Raw genomic sequence first — 26,327 nt, 5'->3', positions numbered from 1 at the left:
TCCCTTAGGCCTTGTTAGGCTCATTCTCACCGATTTTGATTGTCGAAGCCAATTAGCGAGGTTGATTCTGATTGTCGATTCTGATTCCGATTGTCAAGGCCGATTTCGATTGTCGAGACTGATTTCGATTCTGATTGTCGAAGCCGATTATCGAGGTCGATTTCGATTGTTGATACCGATTTCGATTGTCGAGGTCGATTATCGAGGCCGATTCTGATTCCAATTATCGAGGATAATTTCGATTGTTGATACCGATTTTGTTTGTCGAGGCCGATTCCGATTCTAATTGTTGAGGTCGATTATCGAGGCCGATTTCGATTGTTGAGGCCGATTGTTGAGGTAGATTCTGATTCTGATTGTCGATACTGATTCCGATTGTTGAGGCCGATTTCGATTCCAATTGTTGAGGTCGATTCTGATTTCGATTGTCGAGGCTAATTTTGATTGTTGAGGCTAATTGGATATTGAGGCCAATTGTCGAAGCCCAATGTAATGTATATGTGGCCCGTATTTGAGGCCCATTGTGATGTGCATTCGGCCTGTGTTTGAGGCCCAATGTGATGTATATGCGGCCCGTATTTGAGGCCCATTGTGATATGTATTCGACCTATGTTTGAGGCCCAATGTGATGTATATGCGGCCTGTATTTAAGGCCCATTGTGATGTGCATTCAGCCCGTGTTTGAGGCCCAATGTGATGTATATGCGGCCCATATTTAAGACCCATTATGATGTGCATTCGGCCAGTGTTTGAGGCCCAATGTGATGTATATGCGGCTTGTATTTGAGGTCCATTGTGATGTGCATTCAGCCCGTGTTTAAGGCCCAATGTGATATATATGAGGCCTATGTGATGCATTTGAGGGCCAAGCGATCGAGCCCATTGTGATGTATGTTAGGTGATAAGGGTCGAATACTGCATATCAGACCCTAATTAGTACCTGATTTTACATATATAATAATGTTTAATGGAGTATTTTAATTATATTTTTGTTGCAGGATGAAATCAGGAGCGTTGATGGAAAAAGAGTACTACAAGCATGGATTTGACACTCCGAAGTCACCAGAGCAAGGGACGCACTCCAGAGAACTAAGACTGAAGAATTTACATGCCAGGGATCCGAGAAAATCAAGCCGTTCACGTTAAAAAGGTCCGAAAATGGTCCAGAATGAAAGATCACATGGTTTCCGCCATCCAATTGACTCGAAACTTCATACATGGCCTGGAGGCCATAAATAAACCGTACATATTAAATTTCAACCATTGGATATCTCGAGAAGTGGGCCAACGGATAGATCAGCCCATTAATCTCCAATTTTAGGCCCGCTTACAATCTGGATATACTTCAAAATTGACCCAGACGGTTTAAATAAGATGAGAAACAGGATGGATGGATTGGATTTCTCTACAGCATCGTAGTGGACCCTGCATGTGTGGCGTGTGTATTGAGGACATGTGTAGCCGCGCCGCACCGGACCATTCAAATCCGTAAAAGCCGGTTTGACCGACTGTCTTCAGCGAAAACGGCAACTGCCGTTACAGCGCTCGCACAGCACCATCGCCGGTTGGTGTTGTGGGCCCCATACATTGCCCAAATGGACAATCCAAGCCGTCCACCAGAATCCCAGCATCTCTATTACTAAATTGTAGGTGACGGAATTCCAAAAGAGAACGCTTATAAAAATATATCTGTTCAACAGCAGGCTGAACGGCAGAGAAAGACAACGGGTGGGCCTCATCAAAAGGAGGTAAAAATTGTGTATTCCTGACAGAAATCTCGTCCTCTATCCAATGGACGGATTGGATTTCCAAAAATAATGGGAGAATGGGTCCCACCAGCATCACAGCGGACGGAATCCGCATGCCCTGTTTTCGCACGCCGGACGCTGTCCGACTTTTGCAGCAGTTGTGGCCCACCATACTTGATCAGATGAAAGATCTGATCCGTCCATCATGTAGACAACTCGAAAACGTCCTAAGGGACGATATTTATTTGGTAACTAAGCAAGGAAAGATGTGTGGTTTTTGCGTCTGAAACTTGGCTGCGTAAAGAAGTTACGCACGCTGCTGCGTAAAGAACTCTCCACCGACTCTTTGTACACATTCCAGCACGTCTCTCCACCGCCTACACTGCTATAAGAAAGAGGAAAGAAGGCTCGTTTAATGCAGAGAGGAAGAAAAGGATCGAGAGTTTGAGGGGAATCCAAGGAAGAAGTTCGTTTGGAGAGAGGGGAGAAAAGATCCAGAGAAGAAAGCAAGAGAGAGAGAGCTCATTTTGGGGAGAGAAGAAAGCAAAAGAGAGAAGATAGGGGAATCGGCGGCTGGACGTGGAGCTGAGAAAAGAGATAGAGAGGAAGAAAGAAGGGAGAGATTGGAAGGATGTTTTTCTTTTATCATCTATATTTTTCCTTCTTTCCAGTTGATTCCATGAGTAGCTAAATTTCTTAGCTAGGGCTGAGATGAAGCCCCTAACTTGAATAACCCTTGTTATGTGTTGATTTCATTTTAATTTAATTGATGTGTTTCTTTCTCTAGTGTGCTTAATTGGAAGTTCTGTACTTCTCCATTCTAAGAGCTCCACCAAAATCTAGTTATGGACGTTGTTTGGATTACTATTCTAGGTGCTTGTGTCTGACCATGAACAGGTTCCTATAGAGGAAGAAACAGGAATCTACATCTCTTCATGCCTGACTATGGATGGAAAGATGTGATCCACATGCTTTAAGGAATTATACATTCTGTGTGCCCGACCAAGGACATAGAGTGCGCTTTATTTATTTTGATATCAATCTAGATTAGGGTGAATCAATAGGTAAAACAAAGTTTATGATAATTAGGGGTGGATCGAAAGTCCTAGTCTTCTCTTTGATTGAACTTTCCTCATTATTCTTGGTTATTTTTCCATTGATTTTTGTTTAGTTTACTCAATTACTATCTCAAAAATTTGTTGGATTAGTTAAGAAGAGTCTTTAATTTTGAATTGTGACAATCAGTCCTCGTGGGAACGATCTCGTAATACGTACCATATCTACATCTGATTCGTAATACAAACCAAAAGGCCATTCATTCATTCATTCATTTACTATCCACTCGGGCTGGTGGTGCGCAACTATTTGTTACGTGTACCCTCATAATGGCCAGGATTTCGGTTGAGGCACGCGACTAACCTGAGATCAGGAGTTTACCACATTGAGTCTGACGATCCAAATTTAGGTATGGGACTGGTTTGGATAGAAATCCCTTGTGGTGGACCCCGTAGCCTGCGATACTACGTACTGTCATCCCGACTTCACACTCCCGCTTGGTCATTTTATTCACATTGCATATTGCATTACATCCGCAGGCATATGACATCTTGGGTTGTTATGTTTATGCACTTTTATAGCCTAGACAAACTCAGCAAGTTTTACATATTGCATGTACCCTCGACATCTGATATTTGGCTCTCTTGAACTCCTTATTTGCATAGCTAATTTGTATTGTGTACTCTGATATTGTATGACTCATGGACTTGTTAGTATTTCTGCTTATTCTGATATTGTATGGTTCGTGGACTTATCAGTACCTCCGTTTACTCTGATATTACATTCTGAGCACGTATATATTGCTCATACACTTACACCATCCTCTAAGCTTTCTATAAGCTTATGCACGATAGATGCGTGCATGTGACATTATAATGCAGCTGTGCTGAGGTAGGAGCATGCGGTTGAGCTTCTGAAGTTTTCTTTGATATTTTTATATTGTATTTCCTTTTTAGCATTGTACTCAAATGATTATATTAGTGGATATGTGATGATGATGTTGCTTTTGTGATTTGGGTAAACTTGTAGTTATACTTCTTACGAGAAAAATGTACGTTGGAAAATCCTCCTTCTAGGATCCCAAGATCAGAACCTAGCATATGGGCGCTGGGAGCCGAGAATGGGGTACTACGGAGGTTGTTGGCACCGGATTCGGTGATCGGGATTCGCGTGAGTCTGATTTTCGAGTTTGGGGCATGACAAACTAGAAAGAGCTTTGAGATGCTGCTCTTCTACCAATAAGTCAGACATCACAACACTCATGGCGGGAAGAGGACTGCGATTGAGTAACACAGCCTTACAAAGCTCAATTCGGGGTGTAGTTTCATAAGAAATTGCTGAACATGGGTTCACTCATGCATGTTCTGAAAGATAGTGATGGAATCTACGTAAAATTCAAGGTCTATCATTGACATCTCAGTCCAAATGGCCACGATTGCATTACAAAATTTCTAAAGTGTCTGACCCCCTTGTGTTATCCGAATTAATTCTTGTTCTAGTTGATACAATCAAGCCTCATTACTCTCATGATATATTAAATTTAAATGTACCGCATAAATTTTGCGGTCCTATAAGGAGTGAGTTCCACCATAATATTCTTGTCAACTGAATCTAATATCTATATAACAATTTTTTTCATTCTTCATTTTCTAATCAGACAGTTCTTTGGATTTGTCCATTGGTGGAATTGGATCAGTTCAATCAATTATACCTTATAATCAGCATCCTTCGATAAAATTCTCAAAATGAATAGCCCACAGTCCATAATTACACTCATCAAATGTATAATGTCGAGCAAATTCTTTATCCATGTTATGAAATATTCTAACCAAATGTATATTATGAGATCGAGATCAGGTAGCTTAGAAACAGTGTACCTAAGAAGGGGGTTCTCTGATATTTGGATGAGAAAAAAGCCAACACAGGGTCAGACATCAGGTCCAAGCAGGGTCCAGTAATAAGCGCCACACACAAGGTCCGACAATAGGGGCCATGCATGGTCACTGGCTAAGAAGAAAGCACAGGCAGGGTTTCCTTTAGAGTCGTGTCAATTGAGCAGGTAGTGACAAATGCTACAGGTTTGTTGAATATGAGGAGTCCCAAAATCAATGGCCAACGACAATGCATCGTGGGTGGAGAAGACGAAGTGGAAAACCCATATCTGGTGGGCTAGAGATGCAATGATCGTCAGATTTGCTGAAATGAGATAGAGGAGACGACCATGGTTGGATGCAGAGCAGGGCTTGGTTGTGGATGGGGAAGTGAGGTCATGTTAGAGCGAGGGTTTGACAATCTAAGTGGGTTGCAAGATTTGGAGATTTGTAAGCAAGGGAGGATAGGGGATTAGGATTTGGATATTTCTAAGTAGGCTGAATTTGGGTTCTAGTGGCGGTGGCTAGGTTCAGATTAGGGTTTGGATTAGTGTTTGTAGACGGGCGTGGAGAAGATGTGTTAGAAACCTGAGATTCTCATATTACAAATTTATAATTTCTATAAAATAATAAAGAAACCAAAAATATTAAGGACTTGCTTAGGCACGTGTGATCATGCTGTCCTTAAATCGTTATTCGCCCATTCTCAAAGTAATTGAGATTGCTGATGAAAATAACTTCTAGGATACGACGAGCCTGTATGTGGTTCTGCGTTTAGCAGGCACGAAGAAACCTTTAATGAAAATCTGTGTACACAATTTGTTGGTAGATAAAAACTTAAAGAAATATCCCATATCAGAGAGAAGATTAGAAACGAAGTAGCTGTCTTACACCACTATACTAGTTTATTTCTTGAGGATTTGCTGGTTAAGGTTCATATTGAACCTTGCTGACTTGATCAAAGATCACTTAAGCTTTTCTTGTTGGGTCATATGAGATAGTGATTTGAGTGGTTGGTGATGGTCAAATGAACCTGTAACGCCCTGTACTTTGCAATACTCTGGTGTTATCATGGAGATCTAATTTAGTAACGTAAACCTAGTTCATTGAACATTCACCTTCATTAGGCTAAACCTAACCATGCATCTTAGGTTGTGAAGCATGAATCAATGGGGCCACGACATCTTGTCCCTTGACATGTGGCTTAGTCACACTAATAGGGCTGCTTAGAGATCTTTCACCATCATTAGGTCTACAACGTTTCAATGATCGATCTAACGATCAACTTTCCTAAATCAACCATCGGATTATAAAATCAACCATAAACCTTTGGAGTAGCGTGTGCACATGGCTTGATATGGAACTATTTAAATCATTTATGACTTCGATTAAAGGCAGATCCTACAAGAAAAATTAAATAGATAAATAAACAAAATAAGTATTTTGGAATACACATATAATAGTGATGCATACAATAAGTACTATAATAATAATAATAATGTAAAATCATGAGATATGTAGTCTTAATAGCCTATGGAGCAGGACCCACAACATGATTAACAGTGCACAAATATGAAATTAATAATAAAAATAAAAATGATAATAATAATAATTATGGAAAACATTAAAACTTATTCTAATAATAACAACTAACATCCTAAAATCAAAATATAGGTGGACCCAGTCGTCTGATAAATTCCTGGGATCATTCTAGCCATTGATGCTCAATTTCAGAATGGTACGATCACCAATCCAATAGAAATCCTCAATTAGTGCTTTATAGTTGAGAGTATGGCCCACCTAAGACTTAAAAATGCCTGATCTTTGGTCATGGGACCCATTTAGTCTCATAGGGCATCATGGACAGTGGATTTATCACAAACATCACTATGGACCCCACTCATATGATGTGTGTGCATATGGCGTGTGCACGCGCGGTGCACCGGACCACTGACTCGGGTCAAACATGGCTGACCCGCGCCTTCTCAAAACAGAGAGAATCTCTCTTTGTCTCTCTCTCTCTCTCTCTCTCTCTGTCTCTCTCGTTGCACTAGCTGATGGACAACGTCGGTTTGGGACGTGTTCGGGCCCACCATCTTAGATCAGATGGGAGATCTGATTCGTCCATCGTGTCCGGGGCTTGGGCCCTGCTAAAACCCTAGCTATTTCACATGGAGATGTGCACGTGTGTGGCCACAAATCCAGTCACATATGGACTGTAGAAAGCCATGTTTTCAGAATGGAAATTGTCTCCGTGCACTAGCTTGGCGATCCGCGTGAGGGATGTTTGGGTGGATCTAGACTGTCCCAAGCAAAGAAATCTTAACCGTCCAACCTTAGGTGTCACTCCCTCAATGCCAGAGAGAGAAAATCAGCGGCTAGTTTTGGTTTTGCCAGCCATACTTGAGGTGGTTTCAGTCAAAGCAGATCCTGACCGTTTAACCTCAATTTGATGGCTCTAGTGAGATCCGTAATCCATTATAAGAGCGTTAGAGTCGACAAGTAGGGCTCATTCTCCATTTTTGGCGGCCACACTCGAGAACCGACCGCCATCTTCTTCATTCGAACCCACCAACCAAACCCTCTTAGAGCTTCGAAAGAACCCATCCACAAGCTTCTTAAGACCCATAACAATCTTCTGAAAGGACCGAATTGGGGGAAGAAGCTGTCGTTTACAATCCGCCATTAACAACGGTCGTCTTCCCCACCGCGGTTAGCATGTTTTGGTACGACCGTTCGAGCTATCTTAGTCCAGAGAGAGAGAGATAGAGAGAGAGAGAGAGAGGAGAAGCATGAAAGAAAAGAGAGAGAAAGAAACTTGAGGAAGAAAGGAAGAAGAAGGAGCAGGATGGAAGTGCTGTCGTTCCACCACACTGAATCGGTCGGGCCTGTCCGAACCTGATAGCCATGAATGGGTGCTTCCAGCAGCAGGCGGGGAGAAGAAAGAAGAAGAGAAATAGCAGAAGAAAGGGAGAGAAATAGGAAGGGAGGAAGAAATGGGAGGAGGAAGAAAGAAGATGAAGGAGAAGAAGATAAAGGAGGCGGTCCTAACCAAACCGAGTCAACTCGGTTCGGGACCGAGTCAGCCCGCTAACCCATTGGCTGGGTCGAGTCCAGGGATTGCTGGACCTCCAACAGGAAAAAGGAGAGGAAGGAAAGAGAGGAGAGAAAGAAAGAAGAGGAGGAGAAGGAGGATGAGTGCAAGGTGCCGAGTTGCGACTCGTTGGGGGCAACTCACTGAGTTGCACCATTTTTGGGCCCAGCCTCAACACTATTGTTGGACAATGGTGGACAGAAGAAAGAAAAAGAGATGGAGAGAGAGAGAGAGAGAGAGAGAGAGAGAGAGAGAGAGTAGATGGACGGTTGTGTTGGGCCAAGTCAACTCGGTTCGAACCGATTCATTAAGGTGAGTCAACCTTTCCTCCCCATTCTAGCTTTGTTTCGATGCACTGTTATCGTTCGTTACCATTGTTATTATTATGATTATTAATATTAGCCATAGTTAGCCAATAGTAGATCATTATGCTGGAACTAGTTATTATAAACAAATTGCAATTATTAAATGGTAATATTTTATTTATCATCCAAGATATTTATTTTGGATAGTAGATTGTACTAATCATAATGACTATTATTTCCATGATTAGCTAATGTTAATTCTATCAGTAATATTAATAATTATGTTATAGTTATAAATTAACATGATAATTGATTTTACATAAATTAGCATTCAAATCCTATGATTTAAGATTAGAACCAAACTCTAGGATGAAACCCTGAACCTAGGCAATCCAAACCCTAGGTTAAGACCTTAACCATGATTAACCATTAATGGACTACTTACGCTAATATTGGCTATATTAAACAGAGTTACAGTTATTAGAAATTTATATTCATTACTCTTAAATATTATTATAATAGTAGATCATAATATTAACTATCATCATAATGGTTACTATTAACATGTTACACTAATATTAGTTATTATAAATGAAACTACCTTTAATGATATTAGCATGGTATCCATCACTTGAAAACATTATCTCTAATAATAGGTTTTACTATTTTATTTCAATTGTAACACTGATTAATACCATGGTCACAAATAATAGTTATATCATTAACGTTAAATGGTAACTAATATATCAACTAGAATTCAAATCCTAGAAACTAAATTTAAGACTAAACCCTAAGATAAATAATTCAAATCCTAGGCCATGATCTTAAACCTAAGTAGTGAGTAGAACTTGGACCTAATTGTACAAATTCATGATTTGTGGTAGGATACAAATCCTAAGGGCCACGCATCTCCTAGCAATAACGTAGGCGGTTCAAGACATAAGATAATGATTCTTCCCCTTGAGCTTTCCATTTTTCCATTAGCTTAAGTTATCGTTTTTATTTTAATTTATAGATGATATCTCCATTTCATAGTCACATGTGTTAGTTGTTGGAATTTAATTGCTACATTACATGCTTAATGTTTATCCTACATATTTATTCATGCTTATGAATTATTTGTGGATTGCTTATGGAACTTAAGCTGGTACATCAGTGGGAAACCCCCACCTATAAATGCACACCCTTACTTGGGATGTAATCTGACTGGTTGTGATTATAATGACCTTCGGCTTAGTGGTTATTGAATGCTGGTTTAAATTGACCATTGATGTGGGCCTACCATCCAGGGTTGTGGTGTCCAATGGTTTTCAAGGATGGTCTTTCATCGCATGGTCTAATACTCGCCCTATGTGGCTTATTTTGATATTAGCCCTATGTGGTTTTGTTTTGGTATTTTTCCTATATGGGTTCGATGTTTTATACTATGCAAACTTGTGATAGTAAGCCCCATTTACTGTAATATGATTGGCTACTAGTTGATGGGGTTCCATTAAACATCCTAAGGTGGTAACCTCATGAGCCGGGGATGGTGGTATGAGACCTATGCCCGAGCTGTCGGCCTACGCTGGGCTATACGCTCCCCGTAGTGACCTTTGAGCTTATTTAACCTGCTGGTTGTAAATGGACTAATAATGACTTGGATAATCATGCATACATGACATATTACAATGACTTGGATCATTATGCCGATGCGATTACATTGAGTGTTGCGCTAATGACCAGTCATTCGATTTATGATGATGACTTAGATCATCATGCCCATGCGATTACGCTGAGTGTTGCGCTGATGACCAGTCATATTCATGGGTGACGAGCCCAATGCTCGTCTGGATGTTTTACCTGGGGCACAAACCATCTGAATGTTTTACCTGGGTTAATGATTGCATGGGTGACGACCCCAATGTCCATTTGGATGTTTTACCCGGGACAATAATTGCATTCATGCATCCATGCATATAATAAGACTGCATTTACTCTGTTTTGGTTGCGTGGATGTTTTATACTATTTCTTACCTAATGCAGCGGTGTGTAATCTTGAGAGGAATTCACACTGAGTTGGCCACTCATCCATCAAATATACAACTGTACAAGTAATATAAGTGGCTTAAGTGATATGCATGTTTAGACTTGATGAGAAGCAGGGTATGATCGCAAGGGATGCATGACTGTATTTTCCTCGAGGAGCTACATGATCTTGCGGCTTATATTTATATGCTTTATGTTATTCTTTATGTATTAAATCATGTAAATCTTGTACTTGTTAAATTTCGAGACATTGGTTTGTATAAGTCATTATGGGCAACTTCTTGTACATTCTAAACATAAATAAAATTTTTCATTATTTATGATTTGTCTATTCTACGCTCATCTGCTTACTCTGATAATTGAAAAGAAAATACTATATATATATATATATCTTGAATTTGACCATCCTGCAAGGTTAACACTCGAGTTTTTGGGAAACGGGTCGTGTACTCAGGTCCTAAAAAGTCGGGGCGTTACAGAACCACCGAGGCACTGTTTATATAGGATAGGATGACTAGATGTTTTATTCTAGGGTCATAACTCCATATGACCGTTTTTGGCTGTTGGTCATCTCAACATGCATTGTTGCCATCCATTTTTTTACATCTTTGTCTTTTAGAGCTTTCTAAAAAGTATTAGACGAATCCCCCTCTTTTGTAATGATAACAAATACTACATTTGAGTCATCTATGTTTCCTTAGAAGCTTTTCGGGGTAATTAGCTCTACATGATTGCTTGTGAAATTTGCTTCAATCACTTTAAATTGTATTTGCATGACTCAAAATCTCACCATAAGTTAGCTAGGTTTTTTTTCCTATGGATTCATTGCTAAATAAGGAACTTGCTCTTGAAACTTTTTTGAAGTAAATATTGGACTTCATGAAACCACGTTAAAGTCTTGTACGATTTCGCGATGATCTTAGGTTAATAGGTCACCATGTTGGGCTTGGCCATCACCTCAAAAATCAAGTCAGATGATGTCCTGGGTCGATGGAGCTCGGAGTGAAAAGTGTGAGAATGGTTGGAAATTTAATAGATTTTGTGAAATCTGAGTCGTGTCGCTTGCACGATGTTTTTAAGCAATAACCCAATTGGATCTACCCAATTTGGCCCTTTGATCGGGCAAGGTGGCATCCATGTATTAGTGCTTTTGGACTTGTTCGATTAGGTGCCCCGTTGTTTTGAGTGTGGTCCGCCATTAGAAGATCTAAGATCCGATTGGTTGCCCAAATTTTCACCTTGACCTAGATCCATAGTCGTGAGCTTAAGTCCGACCTTTCGTGGTATTAGGCCCACCAAAAGTGCTTCGTTGGATTTATGAGGCTTCAATTGATTAATACTCAAAGTTTACCTTGGACACAGGGGTTATTTTCAAAAATGTTAGGCCTATTATTATAGACCTTAAAACGCTAGCTCTCTTTTCCATACGGAATTTTCTGACCCTAGCTAAGAATGTTTTCGGATTTAGAGATAATAAGATTGAAGTTGTTAATATCATCTTAGATTCTTTCCCTTTCTTCTTCATCCTTGAACTTTCACTTTTGAATCGTTATTCAAGCGATTGACTTCATCTTTGGGTAAGTTAACCTAACCCTAATCTGTTTTAGATCTTAGAATAGTATTTGTGTGTTGTAGCTCATTTCTATTCTTGCCTTAGGTTATCCTGTTGCCGTTGACGAAGACTTATCGTCTGAAATCAGTTCGGTGTTCTTCTCTGGATTAAGGTGCGGACTTTAATCGTATAGGTTATGGTTTTCAAGGCTTTCAATGCCAGTGAATGGTTTATTCTTGCTATGGATGAGATTTCACATGCCAAATGTTATGTTTATTCTGTGTTCCTGATATGCATGTGTTACATTGAGATTTGTGTATTCTATGTGTATGTAAAAAGTATCGTATGCGTATAAAATATGAACATGTGATTGCCATGATTATTTGTCATGTACTTATGCTTATTGTATGTGCGGCAACTCCTTGGTAAAAGGAATTGTCCAAATGTGTGTATTTCAATATACGTCATGTATGTTGTATTATGTATACTAAGTGTTTGTAAAAATGTCTGAATGATCTAAAGTGTGATATATCGATCTAGTATGGGCGTTGAGAAGCGATTCTCAACTCTCCCACTAGTGTGTATGATTTCCTTCATGCAAGTTACATTCCTTGTTGTTTAATTTCAAGTCTTGCTTATGCTTAAATCCATGTTAAGTTGATATTCTTCAGATGCTTACGTACTACATGATTTGAGTTGTTGTTCCATTACTATTCTAAATTAGATATGAATATCTGTTGTAGTGGAATGTGTTTGGGACTATGAATAGTCCAAGAAATCGGTAATCGGCCTTAAGTTCGTGGCTGAGGTTGCTTTTGCCACGTAGAACGTGATTAGACGAACCCGAGTCGTATTAGAGTTGTCGGCAGTGGTTTGGCCACGCGGAGTGTTTGTGCACTCTATGTCGTTCAACCCAACGTGCGCTCGTGCTAGTCAAGTTCGTCAAGTAACCCGATTGTCCGATGTATGTTCACCATGTATGGACACTACTGTTTGAATCTAGGGCACCAAACTTACCGATGAAATCCTATTAACCATGGTACCTTGATCCGCTAAGACTCATGAGCTGGACATGGTGGTATGGGACACCGTGGTCGAGCTGTTGGCCTACGCTGGGGTGACGAGCCTCCCCGTAGTGACCAGTGAGCAACTAAACTCGTGAGCCGATTATGGTAGTATGGGACACTATATTCGTGCTGACGAGCCCTTTGTAGTGACCTCGAGCATGCCTGGATACTGCATTAAGGTGACGAGCCTTATTGTAGTAATAAAGGTATGATAGGTGTGCATTGATTGGTGATGAGCCCTTTGCAACGACCTCAAACCATATGATCGTATGAGATGCCTAGGACTGACGACCCTAGAATGGATCATTGTTTGGATGGTGATATGAGGAAGGTACCTTAGCTTCCCAATCCTGCTGTATGAAAAGGACTAATAACAACTTGGTAATCATGTTCATGCACCGCATTTGCATGTGCTTTGTAGACATGGCGCACTTTGAGGCGATGTCATGCGTAACGTAAGAGGAAGACGCTGAGGGTGTACGCGTGAGGGCACACATCATTCTTCATACATCCTTGCATTAACAAGAGTACTTAGGACATGTTTAATTGTTCCACTTTATCATTACTGCTTAATTGAACTGATAACATGTTAACCTTTTCTTTATTGTTCCACTGAGTTGATAACTCACTCCCACGTTCTGGGGTGGTGTTAAACACCCACCAGACTCTGTCTTAGTTGCTGATGTTGCAGATGTTGAGGTGACTTCTGAGGCAGAGCGGGAGATTGATGATGATGAAGCTGCTTTCTCTTTTATGCAGTTTTCAGACGGGTTCTAGTGAGCCTTGTTCTGATGCGCGGGATGCTGGGATTTCTTTTGGGAATTTAATGATGTAATTTGATACTTGTAATCTTGATAACAAACCTTGAAATACGACCTGGTATGCATATGTATTTCAGGGATTTGCACTTGTACACATATATTTCATTAAGTCTTCCGCTTACTTTCTTCACTTATCCCTGAATTATATTTGCAGTTTGGCTTAATCTATTCCATGTTTTATGCGCTAATACAGACAATATACATCCATCATTCAATATGTTGCATAAGTGATGTTTTGGAACTCGGGAGCTGAGCTATGCTCGACCCCCGAATTTCAGGGCGTTACAACCCCTCTTTTGTAATGATAACAAATACTACATTTGAGTCATCTATGTTTCTCAACAGAAACTTGTGATCCCTTAGTAGATTTCTCCTAACATGTGGGTGTTCCACCTCTTCCTGTACCTCTATCAATGACTCAGGTTCTTCAAGTATTTCACCATTAATTGCTGATTTTTCTGTTTCCTTATGCTCATTCTTCTGAAATAAGGAACCTTCATCAAACTTGATGTCTTGGCTAAATATGATTTTTCATGAAACCACAACATACAATTTGTATCATTTCGTCTCATCACTATAGCCGACAAAAATGCACTTCTTAAACCTTTGGTCTAGTTTATCTCTCGCAACTGACGGTATATGAGAGTAAGCATCACAACCAAATATCCACAGTCTTAAGTAATCAACTACATGACCACTCCATAGCAAGCCGTAGAGATGGCCTCAGCCCATATCTCCTTGCCCAACCCAAAATTACTCAACATACTTTGGGCCCTTTCTAAAAGAGTCTGATTCATATATTCAGCCACACTATTCTTTTATGGTGTATGCCTCATTATCCCCTCATTTTTAAGTATTGGTAAAAAATTTTAGAAGTAAATTCTCAATCATTGTTTGTCCTCATAATTTTCACCTTCCTCCCTGTTTGTTTTATAATCATTACCTTTCATGTTTTGAAAGTGCAAAATATATTAATTTATATTTCAAATAATAAACTCAAACATAAAGAAATCATCAATAAATGTAACAAAGAATGACAACCCTAATCCAAAAACAATAGGCAATGACCTTCAGACATCTGAATGCACATAGTCAAGTTGACCTTTAGTGACATGTTTTCTGATTTTAAAACTTAACCTTAATTGTTTTCCGTATATGCAATGCTCACATATATCTAAATCAAAACTTTTAAAGTGAAAAATTAAATAATGATCAAGAAGTATCTTCATACCGTAATCACTTATGTGGCCTAGGCGCGCATGCCACAAATGTGCCAACCTGGACTCTGCTACAGATGCTGTAGCACCATTTGATATAATATTCCTAATCAACTTGTAAATATTTTCGCTCCTCTGTGCTTTCATAATTGTGACTGCTCCTTTTGAAACCTTTATGACATATTCATAATTGGCGAATTTTCACCCGATTGCATGTAAAGCTCTCATAGATATTAGATTCTTATTCAAATCCCAAATGTACCTTATATTGGTTAGAGAATGCTCCATGTCATTAAACTTATTGAAGTGAACAGAAGCAATTCTTACCATCTTACATGCATGATCATTGCCCATAAGAACTAGGCTACCATCGTACTCGTTGTTGAGACTCAAATAATGCATAATTTTTCCCATTTATATTTTAGTTTTATGAACATGAATCAGCTTAATGTTCTATTTTACTCATGTATGTGTTGTAAGGTGAATTTAAGAGCTTAGATTAAAAAAGAGTGCTAAAAAGCATGAATTTGATGCTCAAGAATCACTAAGGCAAGGGATGGATCTTAGGAGACCAAGATTGAAGAATTCATATGTCAAAGATCCAAGAAAACCAAGTGAGGAATAAAAAGAATCGAAGATTTGAAGTAAAGAATCCTGAAATCGTCCTTAAAAGTGTATTCTGAAGCTCTGAAGTCTATTTTGAAAAACTATGCAGCAGAAAATCTATTTTAAACAAACTGTGCAGTAAGAAGTCTATTTTGAAAAACTGCGTAAATTTGAGGCGGTTTCTAGAGCTTTTCAACTCTGTACGAAAATTGGAGTTCCCCACTTATAAATATGGCTTCTTAGGGCATTCCTAAGGATCGTTCAAGGCATCCCAAAGTAAAATTTAGGGTTTTTAAAGAGTTTTTAGTTTTATTAAAGCTTTATAAGTTATTTTTTTTTTTAAATTTTAGATCTTTTCTATTTTCAATTTTTCTTTCTTGTTACTTTTTCTTTCTACAATTTAATTATGTTTTTCTAAGTTCCTCTTAGCCCAAGCTAGAAGGGAAGTACATGGGTTTAATAATTCTTTAAGTTATAATGATTGATTGTTTTAATGATGAGAAGAATGGTGTATGCATGTTATCTATTGTTTAGGTTTTATTTTTTTATCCTCTTGTGAGATCCATATGTTTCTATCATATGAGATCCACATTATGGATAGACTTACCCTAGATTAATCAGATTTCCTAGATATGAGAGGTTCTCAACTTGTTTTATTTCTTTGATTTTCATTATCTCATTGATATTGAATTCTTAAAATCACTGACGCTTGAGAATATATATCAATTGGGCAAATCCATGATTTTCTAATATTTTATATCACTTATTAAAATATTTAAACTATTTTATTTTCCAATTAGGTTGACCATAGTGCTCAGATCCTAGTTGTGTTATCCAAGTCATCATGATTTTGGAATATTAACCTATGTGTGGAACTTTGAAGCTTGGATGTTATTTTAATTCAGTTGAATTACATCCATTCAAAAATCCTAAAATCAAATCATCAGTTTAGTTTTTATTACTTTGTTTTACATTTGATTTTTTCCTTCTCACAATTCATCTCCTAGCGGGATCGACCTTGTATTCACGGGATACTACTTACAAACCTCTGCAATTGGAGGCAAGCAATCAAGTTTTTGGCGCCGTTGCCAGGGAGAGACTGAGATAGATTAGATCTGTGCAAGATAGCTAAGGTAAGTTCTTTTCTAAGGTAAGTTCTCTTCTAAACCCTCCAAATTTTCTGTAGATTTTTTTTCTTTGAAAGTAAATTCAGTTGGGTTTTTCAAACACTAGATATGACATAAGGTTATCCTGCTTGGGATTTTATCACCCAAGTGCTATGGTTGTCCTATAGTTGCTGTTTGATCACAAAGATCATCCGTTGAATCTATTTTCTAGATTAGCCTAGTTTAATTTTTGTATTAATTTTACTTTTGTTTATTTATTTATTTTTATTATTATTTTTGTGGCCTGAACCCTCATGGTCGGCCCTGCCACCTGGATTGTTGATTTATTTTTACGTTGTAAACTGAATCCTCATGGTCAGCCTTGCCGCATGGGTTGTTGATTTATTTTGCTTTGTGGACTGAACCCTTATGGTCGACCCTGCCGCCTGGGTTGTTGGTTAAGTTTTTATTTTTAATTTAAGTATTATACTTGCTATTTGAATTAGTGGTATTTGTTGTGCGGTGTGGATGGTTTATGTCCCATTGGAGTAGGGATCAAAAAATCAACTCTCCTCCGAAGGTGGACTAGTTCCAGGCCTTGATCATTCACTTAGAAGAGGCACTCAACATCACTTAGATTTCATGGCAGACCCAGTTGATAATCTAAATCCAAATTTGCTAGATCCAACTATAAATCAAAACAGAGAAAATCAACCTAATCCTCCTCTTGAGAATGAAAATGAAGTTCATACGAATGTGTTAAACCAACTACGAACTTTATGTGAACATTTACACCCTAAGAGATCAACTTTACCATCTTGCATAGTGTTCCCTGCTCACATATGGAACATTGATTTTAAACCAGGTGTGATTCAATTGATTCCTAAATTTCATGGCTTGGATTCTTAAAGCCCCTACTTGCACCTCAAGGACTTTGAGGAAGTAATTGCAACATTACAAGTAAATAATGGCAATAGGGATATACTTAAGCTTAAGTTATTCTCATTTTCTCTAAAGGATCGGGACAAAGCATGGCTCAACTCTCTAAGACCTAATACCATCACTTTATGGCAAGCCTTAAGTAGAGAGTTTTTGAAAAAGTTCTTTCCTAATCACAAAACAAATGCACTGAAGTAAGAAATCATGTTATTCTCCCAAAAGGGGAATGAACTATTTTTTAAAGCTTAGGAGCGCTTCAAAGACATTCTAATTACTTGTCCACATCATGGTTATGAACCATGACATGTGATTGATGCGTTCCGAAACGGGCTCACCATGGATACCCGTCAGTTCATAGAGATGATGTATAGTGGAACCTTTCTTGCCAAAGATCATAATGAGGCTTGGGATTTTCTAGATATGTTAGCAGAGAATATGTAGACATGGGATGTCTTTGCTAAACTAGACCAAACTAGACCCATTCCTAGAGAGAAAGCGGGGATGTATGTCCTAAGAGAGGAAGATGACTTTAATGCAAAATTCGCTGTATTGGCTAGAAAGGTTGAAGCCTTGAAAATTAGGAAAGTTGATATGGTTAAAGTTAACACTTCCTTAGGTAATTTTTGTAGCATTTGTGGTGGTATAGACCATAACACAAAGGATTGTCCAATAATCTCAGTTGTACAAAATATCATGCATGAGCATGAGCAAGCAAATGTTATAAATAATTACCAAAGGTCAGTTATGTAACCAATGGGAAACACGTATAATCCAAATTAGCATAACCATCCTAATCTTAGTTGGAGGAATGAACCACAAATTAATGTGCCTAATGCACCTCAAATGCCTCCACAAAACAACTTCTTTGGGGCACCTAACAATGCACCATATGTACCCCCACCAAAGCGATCATCTGTGGAGGATGCATTGACCGCATTCATGAGCTCTCAAACTCAAATGAATCAGTCTCTAATCCAATCAAATTAGGAATTAAAGACAGCCGTGGCTAGGATTAAGACTTAACTAAATGCTAAGGAAAAAGCATCATTCATTCTCAACCTGTACTAAACCCTAGAAACACACATTTCATTCGAGACTCAAATCCAAGTGAGTTACATCATGAACAAGCTAAGGCCATCATTACCTTGAGAAGTGAAAAAGAGGTCAATAACAAAATAATGCAACCGGTAGAAATACCGGAGAATGAGTCACTGTCTCAAGAGAATGATAAACCGGCTATGGTTCAAGAGCTACAACAATAAAAGGATAAAGAGACTAAGTTATATGAACCTCTAGTTCCGTTCGTATCTAGGCTTTGGAATTCAACTGTCATCATGAAATATCAAGAGGTATTGGATGTGCTCCAAAAGATTACTATCAATATTCCTCTGCTTGATGCCATTAGACAAATTTCATCATATGCTAAATATCTCAAGGACTTGTGCACTTTAAAGAGGAAATTAAATGTGCATAAAAAGGCCTTCCTTACTGAGAAAGTGAGCGCTATCATTCAACAAAGGGCCGTACCCAAATACAAAGACCCAGGAAGTCCCACTATTCCTTGTAATATTGAGAATTTTCAAATTAAGCATGATTTCCTAGATTTGGGTGCAAGTGTCAACTTAGTACCTTATTCGGTTTACAAACAAATAGGGTTAGGCGAGCTTAAACCAACCACAATTACACTCCAACTCGCTGACTGCACCATTAAGGTACCAAGGGAAATTTTAGAGGATGTGTTAGTCTAAGTGGAGAAATTCTACTTCCTCGTGGATTTTATTATACTAGACATTGAACCATGTGTAAATGCTAGCGCTCAAGTTCCCATCATTTTAGGCCGCCCATTCCTAGCAACTTCGAATGCAATCATAAGTTGCAGGAATGGAATGATGAACTTGTGTTTTGGTAACATGACTCTAGAGCTAAATATTTTCAATCTATGTAAGCAGCCCATTGATAATAATGAGATCCATGAGCTGAATTTCATAGACTACTTGATAGAAGAAGAGGAATTGGAACCTAGTCTGACTGAGGAATTGATTCAAGTCATTGGGGACTTGAAAAAAAATCTGATTTAGAAAAAGTGTTTGTTGAAATTTGTGATGATAATAAGAGCACTAACACTCAGGACATTGGTATGTACCAATGGAGACTGCGCACTCAAATACCATCTATTGAGGACTCACGACGTCCACCATCACCAACCAATGTTTTAAAGCTTAATTTAAAATCAGTACCGAATGAGCTTAAATATATATAATTAGGTGAAAATAAAACTTATCCTGTGGTGATCTCTTCATTTTTAGACAAAAATCAAGAGATTAAATTGTTGAATATTCTAAGGGACCACAAAGGAGCCTTGGGCTGGACCATTTCTAACATCAAGGGTATAAGCCCTTCCATATGCACCCATTGAATCCACTTCGATGAGGATGCCAAACCAATTAGACAACCTCAAAGGCGTCACAATTCAAACATGATGGAAGTTGTAAAAAATGAGGTGATCAAATTATTGGATGTGGGAATCATCTACCTAATATCTGATAGTATTTGGGTGAGTCCAACTCAAGTAGTTCCAAAGAAATCTGGAATAACTATTGTATAAAATTCTAATAATGAACTCATACTAACACGTGTCACCGCAGGTTGACGTGTTTGCATTGACTATAGAAAATTGAATCAGGTCACAAAGAAGGACCATTTCCCTCTACCATTCATTGATCAAGTTTTAGAGAGGGTAGCAGGTCACTCCTTTTATAGTTTTCTTGATGGATATTCCGGATATAACCAAATAGAGATAGCCTTGGAAGACTAAGAGAAAATCATGTTCACTTGTCTATTTAACATGTTTGCTTTCAAACGGATGTCATATGGATTGTGTAATGCCTTGGCAACTTTTCAATGGTGTATGTTAAGTATTTTTTTAAATATGGTTGGAAAGTTTCTTGAGGTTTTCATGGATGACTTCTCTGTATTTGAGAGTAGTTTTGAGGAATGCCTCAATAATTTATCTTTTGTCCTATTTAGGTGTGAAGAGAAGTACCTTGTCTTAAATTGAGAGAAATGTCATTTCATGGTTCAAAAGGAAATTGTTTTGGGCCATATTATCTCACTACCAAAAAAAGGGGCAAAGGATTCAGACCACGTTACTTTTTTGCTACGGATATAAACCTTAGCTATGGTTGCTACGGTTTTAATCCGTAGCTAAAAAGTTGATACACCATTAATAATTAATAGTGTTGTAAGGGGCTCTATGAGGCCTAAAAAAACTATATGTTCTATCTAAGCCGTCTATATATTTTTAAATATTACTTTAAAGGATAAAAAAACCAGCTAGATCGAAGGCTCAAGTGGACCACACGGTAGAAAATGTTGATATTAAATTACAGTTACTTCTTATGGTGTGGTCCACTTAGGCCTTCAATATACCTAAAATTTGGTGTCCTAAAGTAAAATAATTTATTAAAAGTATAGAGCGGAATGGATTAATGAAATACATCATGGTGGGCCCCACGGAGCCCCTGATCGGACCGTCTACATCTGTCCATCAGAAGACCCCCAAATTTGGGCGCGCGCTCAAAATAGAGCCGCGCCCAAACACAGGTATTTCACTCTCTCTCTCTCTCTCTCTTCGTTCCCTAATCAGAGCTTTCCCTAAGCTCTTCTTTCCCTAATCCTCACTCTCCCTCCCGATCTCTGCTTCTTCTCTCTCATTCTCCTCCCTCTCTCTCTAATGCATCAGCCATGAACGCCCTCTTCTCTCTCCCTCTCTCTCCATTGCAGCAGTCGTGAATCTCCTGCTCGAAGAAACACACGCAGTGAAGCTCCTCTCCATAGGTTTGATATCTTCTTCTATTTGTATCTCTTTTCCTGTCTTTCAGATTTGATATACGCTAACTATTTGATGAAATGACATGCTATCTGTTTGTTGAAATGGCATGCTATCTGTTTGATGAAATGGCATACTATCTGTTTGTTGAAATGACATTCATGCTAGGAGATATTTTTTTTGACAAAACACCATAGATATGTATAACATTATTGCCACAAATTGTCGAAACTTAATGGTATTTCTACACCCCCTCCAATGTGAGACTGAAAAATTACTCCATGGACACGGAATTACTAAGACATGTTTCATCGACATGGTTGCATCAATTAAAATTACTCAAAAAATCCACATAACTTCATCATGTAAATGTACTGGTGATGATCTGATCAAATTAATTAAGGCCAACTTCATCATGTTTAACGAAATGCTTCAACCAAGAGATTCTTGTTGAGGGCTTGTTTGGACAAGGGTGGCCAAGATGGATGGATTTCGATTGGGTAGCCCTGTCCCTTCCATTTTGGGCAGCAGATGAAACGAACTTCCAAAAGGTGGCCTTCTTAATGTCTTTGCCACTCCCCACATGACTTCATGAATAAACCAAACACTAGATAAATTTGGATCCTACATTCTCCGGTGGAAAATCCAGGAGGGTTGGGATTAGGCCCTGCTCCAAATAGACCCTTGGTGCAGGAAAGAGAAAAAGGTGTGGCATGTTACTACATTTTATGATATTTGGACAATTGCTTATAAGGCTTTGGGGCTTGGGCATATCTAAAATAGGTTGGTAAGGTGAATCACATTTCTTTCTTCCCTTTTTTTTTTTCTCCCTTTCTTATTTCTTCCTTTCCTTTTTTCTTTTCTTTTCTTTTCTTTGGTTATGATAAGGTTAGAAAGGTGTATCACCTGCACAGCCATTGTAGGAATCCTTCACTTTACCATAAGATCCACTGAGAATTGGACTTGGTGTTGATGTCAGGCCTTTGGTATCCATAAAGTTCAACTGCTTTATGGGTTCCTTTTCTCCTCCACTTGACACTTTAGTTATTGAGAACTCTTCCGGATATGGTTTGTTGGAGACAAAGGGAGAACACTTTGGTTATTGGGATTTACATGTATGATTTACAAGGGCATGCTTGAGTTGAGTATAGGGTTTGTGCACGTGTTTTGTTGTGGTTATCGGGAGAATGGTGGCCTCCAATCAGCTCTCAGGTGTCCCTTGGACTATCATGATCTTGAATCATATTTTGGGTTCTCATAACAAGAGCTTGTGGTTAACATCCTACAATTTACAATTCAGGTTCTATAATCTGATTTATTTATCATGGAAATTTAATTAGTCCTCAGTTTGATCTTTGTTTGATAGGCATCCCACAAGATTTGTACAATTTACTTCACTAATAGAAGGGATGGCATGGGGTTCTCATGATGGCGATCTCATGAGATGACAGTGGACTGTCGAGCTTCTAGGCTTGTCTTGTTGTTGACTGGGATCTGACCTGGGTCTGCAACAGATTCACTTGTTGTTGTCTATTTTCTCTTTAATAGATGCAAATGGTTACACTCACAGTATCAGTTTAGATTTTGTTATAGTGTCATAGTTCATTTTTTAGACTGTTAGACATTCATTTTCTGTCATATCCTTTATTTATGGAAGAGATCTTAATGTCAACAAGGATCTTACAAGTCAAGGCTTGAAAGGTTATATAACGATCAGATTTTTTCTTCTAAAGTTTGTAGCTGAAAGATCCATTCTCAGTTGCATTTTGTTAATTATTTTGCAGTGCAGGTTTGATCATTGCATCATATCATATTGTCATGAGTTTCTAAACACTTGGATCTGTTCTTCTCTTTAGATGTTCATCCATGAATATATGACAAATAAGTTCTTATGTATATCATATAGTTACTAGCATCAACCTATACCCTCGGACCTTTTTTTGATATCTTATCTGAAATGATTTCAGGAAACAGGATGGGTGCCTCGACATCTTATTGCTCAGGATAAATATATACGAAAATATTGTAGGTGGTGTTCCACTTTATCTTAAAAGGTTTAGCATCCACAATGTTGTCCATGTTCTGTTCTTGTTACTTTTTCTTGTTTAAATAGTTATCGTTAACTTTTACAATCAACTTTTAATTGCTTCTATATGATAGTAGCTGAACTATTTTAGTTACTTTGAATTGCAGTCACTCGTATGGAGAATTTATCTTTGACTATTCTTGGGCTAATGCCTACTACAGCTATGGCGCTCAATATTATCCAAAGTTACAATATCGTGTTCTTTTACTCCAGTAACAGGTCCCAGGATATTAGTCGGGAACACCTGGTATCAAGACCAAGTCTTTGACAAGTTAGTATCAACAATGAAGGATCTTACAACTAAGGCATTGTGCTGACTGAATCAAGCTTCTTTCAGATTGATTATTGTTTCTCACATATTTTTTCTAGTCATCTGGTCTTTCTGCACATGGATTTAGGAATGGTAAAAAGCCTCTCGAAATAAATGGGTTGATGTCTAAGGACTTTCATCTGGTCTTCTAGTTCATCTTCTGCATGCATAGTAGCTATTGGATAGCTTTTATTAGATTATTTCCAACATCTGTTCTACACTAACATGTATGATTGCTGCAGGTATTTTGAAGATAATGTTTTGATTGATTCAGTTCTATTTTTCACTGCGGCTTGTTTTATGTTTGCCATACAATCCATTCATAAGTTCACCCATATCTAGAAAATCAGACCATTCCAAAACAAAGGCGGTTCACATGACACCCAATGATTGGGATAGGAAGCCCGCCATGTTTTGTGTTTGCCATATAATCCATTCATAAGACGCGCCCCACAAGGATGGATTGACACCCAAAAGATCAGACTATTCCAAAACTCAAATGAGCCACACCACGTGATTTTAGCGGATTTGGGCATGATTTTATATGGTGTGACCCACCCGAGTTTTGGGTCAGCCTGATTGTTGTCCTTCAAAAGGAAAATGAGGGGGGCAGACACATGATGGACAGTGGAACCTTGCACATATCATGATGGGCTCCACACATATTGTAGAATTAGCTTATTCTACAAATGTCACTAAGGAATCTGCCTAGTTGTAGAATAAGCTTATGCTGCTAATGTTGCAGAGAAACTTGCCTAGTTATAGAATTAGCTTATTCTGCTAATGTTGCAGAGAAACCATAAGAAAATATATGGTTTTAGTATTTCTTTTGTTAATATAAATCTTATTGCAATGTTGCAACCTGGGTGATTGACTAAATGGCCATATTTAGGGATGCATCTCCTTCATGAGAACTAGTTTATCTGAGAAAATGGTCCTTGATGGAGTGCAATGGCAGAAAAGGATTCGTGTAGCTGATTCCAGTTAGTCGGTCTTTAGATGATGATGATTTTCTTGGTGAGAACTGCATAGTGATTTTTAAATTTTTTTTTTAATTAGTGGTTATTGCATTCGTTTTTGAAAATGGCATTAAATCACGCTAGTATTTATTTCTTTTAGATTGAATGGAAAAATCATTTTTAGCAGTTGAAGTTCTGTAATATTTGGTGGGGGTATCCAAAAATGGCCTCTTATGATATTTATGTCACTCAACATTAATTTGTTATAGGATATGGTGAGTTTACTAGAAAAGAAGATTGAAGAAATGCAATTGGAAGAGTTGCAGCTTCAATTCAAAGAAACTGAAAAGATGCTAGTGAAGGAACAAGAGGCTGTGAAAGAAGCAGCAAACCAAATTCCTGTCATATAGGAGGTCCCAGTCATTGATAGTGTGCTGTTGGATAAACTGACTTTTGAAAATGAACAACTGAAGGTGGGATTACCATCTTAAGGAGTTTTGTGATGAATAACATAACATTTCAAATTAGTTTGCCTAAATTCCATGGATGAACATGCATTTGCATTTCTACTTGTGATATTTATGTCACTCACCATTAATTTGTCGTAGGCCATGGTGAGCGCACTGGAAAAGAAGATAGATGAAACTGAAAGAAAGTATGAAGAAACACACAGGCTTAGTGAAGAAATGCTTAAGCAGGCTATGGTTGTAGAGTCAAAGATAATTCAATTGAAGACTGACATGCAGATGTTCTTGTAGTTTCTTTGTTAACTTTCTTGGACTGTTAAGCTAGAATTAAGCTTCAACTTCAATGGGTTTTGCCATTTCTAAATTATAAGAAGACAACTACTTTAGTGCTCTCTTGTTTCTTTCTCATGATTGTCCTTTTTTTTAATTGAAAAATCATTTTTTACTTTTTGTCATAGACTAGAAGAAAAGCTCTTGGACATGGAGACCGTGGATATTCTAAGGTAGCAGGCCTTGTTAAAAACACCTGTAAACATTTCAACCTCTATCCTCATTTATTTAGAGTCTCCCTTCCCATTGCTTTTGACCTCATTCTATCAAATTCTTTCTGCTGTTTTGTTATCATACAACCTAGTAATTGGTTGTGCATGGCATTTCAGTTGATATATTAGTGATGAAAGAAGGTGTAAGTTCTCAACTAGAGGTGATATTGGCAGTGCAAATATAGTATGCAGGCAGAACAACACTGTAGACAAGGTATGCAAGTGATCCCTTTGATTCAATTATTTCTATGGTGTGTAGGAAGAGAGGGAAGTCATTCTTCAAGAGAAAAAAAATTACAAGAGGTTATTCTACCCATCACCAGATGGCCAAAAAGCCTCTGGTTTCTTGGAATTTGTTAGACTATTATACATTTTGCTGAAACCTCTTGAAAAAAATGAAAAACAAAAGAAAGAAAGAAAAGAAATAAAATGTCAATTTTGCTGAAATACACTATTTAAATGCGGTTCGATTTAGTAATCCTCGTGGAGAATGGTCCTGCCATTTGCTGTTGCAGTAGAACCATTTTGATCCACCAACTTTAAGATTTTTTAAAATTCATTTGTGTAGTAAGTTTCATCTAATTAGTAGGTCTCCAAGCTTATTTTAGCAAAATTAGTTGAATTTTCAAAACTAATTCATGAATTTTTGCAATAATTTTCAGTTGGTAAAACCGTAATTTCTGCTCTTGAAGATTCTATTCTGTAGTTATAGTTTTAACGCATT

General features: G+C 38.1%; 1 protein-coding gene and 1 non-coding gene across 4 annotated transcripts; one reads left to right on the top strand and one right to left on the bottom strand.

Annotated features, from left to right (window-relative positions):
* Window positions 1-17,596: 17,596 nt before the first annotated feature.
* On the bottom strand, window positions 17,597-17,703 carry LOC131226456 (small nucleolar RNA R71). Its single transcript, XR_009161839.1, has one exon. It is a non-coding gene; the product is annotated as a small nucleolar RNA R71 (small nucleolar RNA).
* Window positions 17,704-24,829: 7,126 nt separating this feature from the next.
* LOC131225575 (myosin-7-like) lies at window positions 24,830-25,960 on the top strand. Of its 3 annotated transcripts, none has more exons than XR_009161401.1 (4): window positions 24,830-25,067; window positions 25,203-25,298; window positions 25,520-25,589; window positions 25,721-25,960. XR_009161401.1 is itself a non-coding variant. In XM_058221125.1 (3 exons), exons 1-3 carry the CDS (start codon window positions 25,206-25,208, stop codon window positions 25,786-25,788), a joined length of 276 nt encoding a protein of 91 aa, XP_058077108.1. In that variant the 5' UTR covers window positions 25,097-25,205; the 3' UTR covers window positions 25,789-25,960. The 3 variants fall into 3 exon arrangements, 1 of the variants encoding a protein (XP_058077108.1); XR_009161400.1 differs by having other exon boundaries at window positions 24,838-25,067; window positions 25,203-25,348; XM_058221125.1 differs by lacking the exon at window positions 24,830-25,067 and having other exon boundaries at window positions 25,097-25,348; window positions 25,525-25,589.
* Window positions 25,961-26,327: the final 367 nt, after the last annotated feature.

This window comes from Magnolia sinica, chromosome 14 (genome assembly GCF_029962835.1).
Source record: "Magnolia sinica isolate HGM2019 chromosome 14, MsV1, whole genome shotgun sequence".
NCBI classification, from domain to species: domain Eukaryota; kingdom Viridiplantae; phylum Streptophyta; class Magnoliopsida; order Magnoliales; family Magnoliaceae; genus Magnolia; species Magnolia sinica.
The sequence above is the reverse complement of the archived record's forward strand: the minus strand, read 5'-3'. Positions and strand labels throughout refer to the sequence as shown.